The sequence below is a fragment of the Bos javanicus genome, chromosome 19, assembly GCF_032452875.1.
Source record: "Bos javanicus breed banteng chromosome 19, ARS-OSU_banteng_1.0, whole genome shotgun sequence".
NCBI lineage: Eukaryota > Metazoa > Chordata > Mammalia > Artiodactyla > Bovidae > Bos > Bos javanicus.
In genome coordinates, this window is record NC_083886.1 from 6,136,142 (window position 1) to 6,138,849 (window position 2,708).

The following is a 2,708-nucleotide window of genomic DNA, read 5'->3' on the forward strand; positions in this document are numbered from 1 at the left end:
CTGCCACATTTCATTCTTACTGTGAAATGTGCTTCTGACTCATCTTTCCACATATTGTGAGTAGAAACTATTAGAATTTGGATTTTCAAATCATGGATGTTCATGGCGGTAGGGTGGTATGATAAGAGAATTCTTTCTTTAAAAAAAAAAAAAATCTAAACTCAAAGTTCTACAAGTGAGAAGGAAAGAACTCTCAGAAAGACACACTCACTGAAAGAGAAGGGATAACTGTCCAAGGGTGAGTTGGCCTCTGATGAACACATCCCATTTTTAATCCTGACACCAGCCCGTACTCATTCCCTGAAGACACTGCCTTGTTGAGAACGACTAGAATTTTTAAATGTGGCCTGATTAAAATAAAGGAATTAATAAAACACAAACAAAGAGGGCACTGAAATGTAAAAACAGAACCATCACATTCAACAATGAATAGGCTTAGAATACCATTATAGCTAGTTTAACAGGCATGATACTATATGCAGAGTATTAATAAAAACATTTAATCAGAACTAAACTTCCTTTTGAACTGTTGTGTTGGAGAAGACTCCTTTTTTTTTTGGTGGTGGTTTTTAGCTTATGTTTTTTATATATGAAAACAATTTAGCTCATGTCACACAAAACAAAAACAGGTACAACAGTAAAGCTGAATCATGAAAACCCCGATCAATTATTTTTAGCATGTCTCTTAACTTTTCGTTCCCCTGGTTTCTTGTCTTCTGTGCTTGAGTCTTGAACAGGTAACCACTTGAAGGGGTGCCGGCGATAAATGGGCCATGGGGGAAGTGTCAGCAACCACGAAAAAGCAAATCCAGCCATAACTATATAGACAGTCCACCCGAACTGTTCAGCCAGGTGCCCGTAGATAAATCCAACTATTGCAGAAGAAAGGATAATTCCCTGAAACATCTGTTCAGCTAGCTTCTGGCCCTTGTAATCCATTTGCGTGGGCAGTGAGCTCAGATGCTCCAACATGTCTGGTTCTGAAGGCGGGCGGCAGAGCGAGGGCAGCCGGGACTCAGGGACGCTAGGGCCCGGGGTCAGCTTCTGCTGACGGGTCCAGTTCCGCGGGCTTGCGGAGTCGAGGGTTTCAATGGCCGCGGTCCCGGAAGCGGATGTCTTCCACAGAAGACTCTTGAGAGTCCCTTGGACTGCAAGGAGATCCAACCAGTCCATCCTAAAGGAGATCAGTCCTGGGTGTTCATTGGAAGGACTGATGTTGAAGCTGAAACTCCAATACTTTGGCCACCTCATGGAAAAAGCTGACTCACTGGAAAAGACCCTGATGCTGGGAAAGATTGAGGGCAGGAGAAGGGGACAACAGAGGATGAGATGGTTGGATGGCATCATCGACTTGATGGACATGAGTTTGGATGGACTCCGGAGTTGGTGATGGACAGGGAGGCCTGGTGCGCTACGGTTCATGGGGTCACAAAGAGTCGGATAGGACTGAGCAACTGAACTGAACTAAACTGAAACTGGCTTTGCTATTATTAGCTATGCAGCATTGGAAATTTTTATTTCCATAAACATAATTTTCCACCTTTAAAAAGAGATGACAGTATTTTTTTTTTTTCATGTTGTATTATGTGGCTCAGTCTCCCAGCAATGGCTAAATGATCCAGAGGTTTACATTTGACACAAGATGGGCTAATCAAAAGCTCTGTTCTGAGAATCTGGATATTTTTAACTCAGAGAGAGAGATTGAAAGACTCCAATAGAGTGACATTGGTACCATTGTTCAAGAGAAAATACCATGCAATCCTGCATCTGAAATACTAGGGACTCTTTTTCTCCTTGCTCTTCCACAGGTGCACTGAACTTATCCTTTGACCCTGAGAGACACCCAGTGATCTTTCCAGCAACTGTCTGTGGGTTTGTTGTGTTTTTTATGTGTGGCCTTAGTGGCCATAACTTGCTTTCTGTGTCTTGTAAACAGAAGAATTTTGAATCAAAAAGAAATAGGTCTTAGGAAGGAGAATGGTACAAGTAAAAATTTCTGAAGCAAGGAATCGGTCTAAAGTGGGGTCTAAATTGGCCTAGAGCTGGGAAGCCTATAGTGTAATACAAGCAATTGATTCAGTAATCCCTGGTTATCCCAGTCCCTGTGGTGTGGGTGGTATATGACTCAGGCTGGCCAACTGAATCATCAAAACCTAGACACTCATGGGAAGTGATTAATTCAGGATAGGCTCATGACCTAAGAGGATTCAGTAACTCAACTGAAGGAACTTTGTTTCAATTTGGGGGAAGAAAGACTTTCTCTGTTGGACAATGAGGGGATGAAATGTAACACTGCAGCAGCAGTCTTAGCTTATTAAACAGAGAATCTGCCTGAGAAAGAATCAACACAGAGGAAAGGATAGCAGAGAATTGAAGAGAATGACCCTTTGTTTGAGAACTTGGGCCTTGAAGCCCTTTAAATTTTTTTGTAAAAAGAATATCTTTAATATATAAATAGTTCAACAGCATCATTAAAAGCTTTTGGCCACTGATAAAAAGATGATTAGTCCAACTTGACAAAAACTTGACAATACCATTGCAATTTGAATTTAGGTACAACTGCTATGTATATAATGATAGTATGCAGGTAGTTTTTAATTATATATTTAAAAGATTTGTAATTTTATGCATTCAGCATTCACCATTGTCTAAATGCCTTGGCAAAACTTGGTGTGCTTAAGTTACTTCACTCATACAAAGACGATGCC

At 41.0% G+C, this 2,708-nt stretch overlaps 1 protein-coding gene across 1 annotated transcript; it reads right to left on the bottom strand.

The window, feature by feature from the left end:
- Nucleotides 1-572: 572 nt before the first annotated feature.
- Nucleotides 573-1,188, bottom strand: LOC133231552 (signal peptidase complex subunit 1-like). Its single transcript, XM_061389926.1, has one exon. It carries the CDS (start codon nt 1,171-1,173, stop codon nt 664-666), a length of 510 nt encoding a protein of 169 aa, XP_061245910.1. The 5' UTR covers nt 1,174-1,188; the 3' UTR covers nt 573-663.
- Between the last annotated feature and the right edge of the window lie 1,520 nt (nt 1,189-2,708).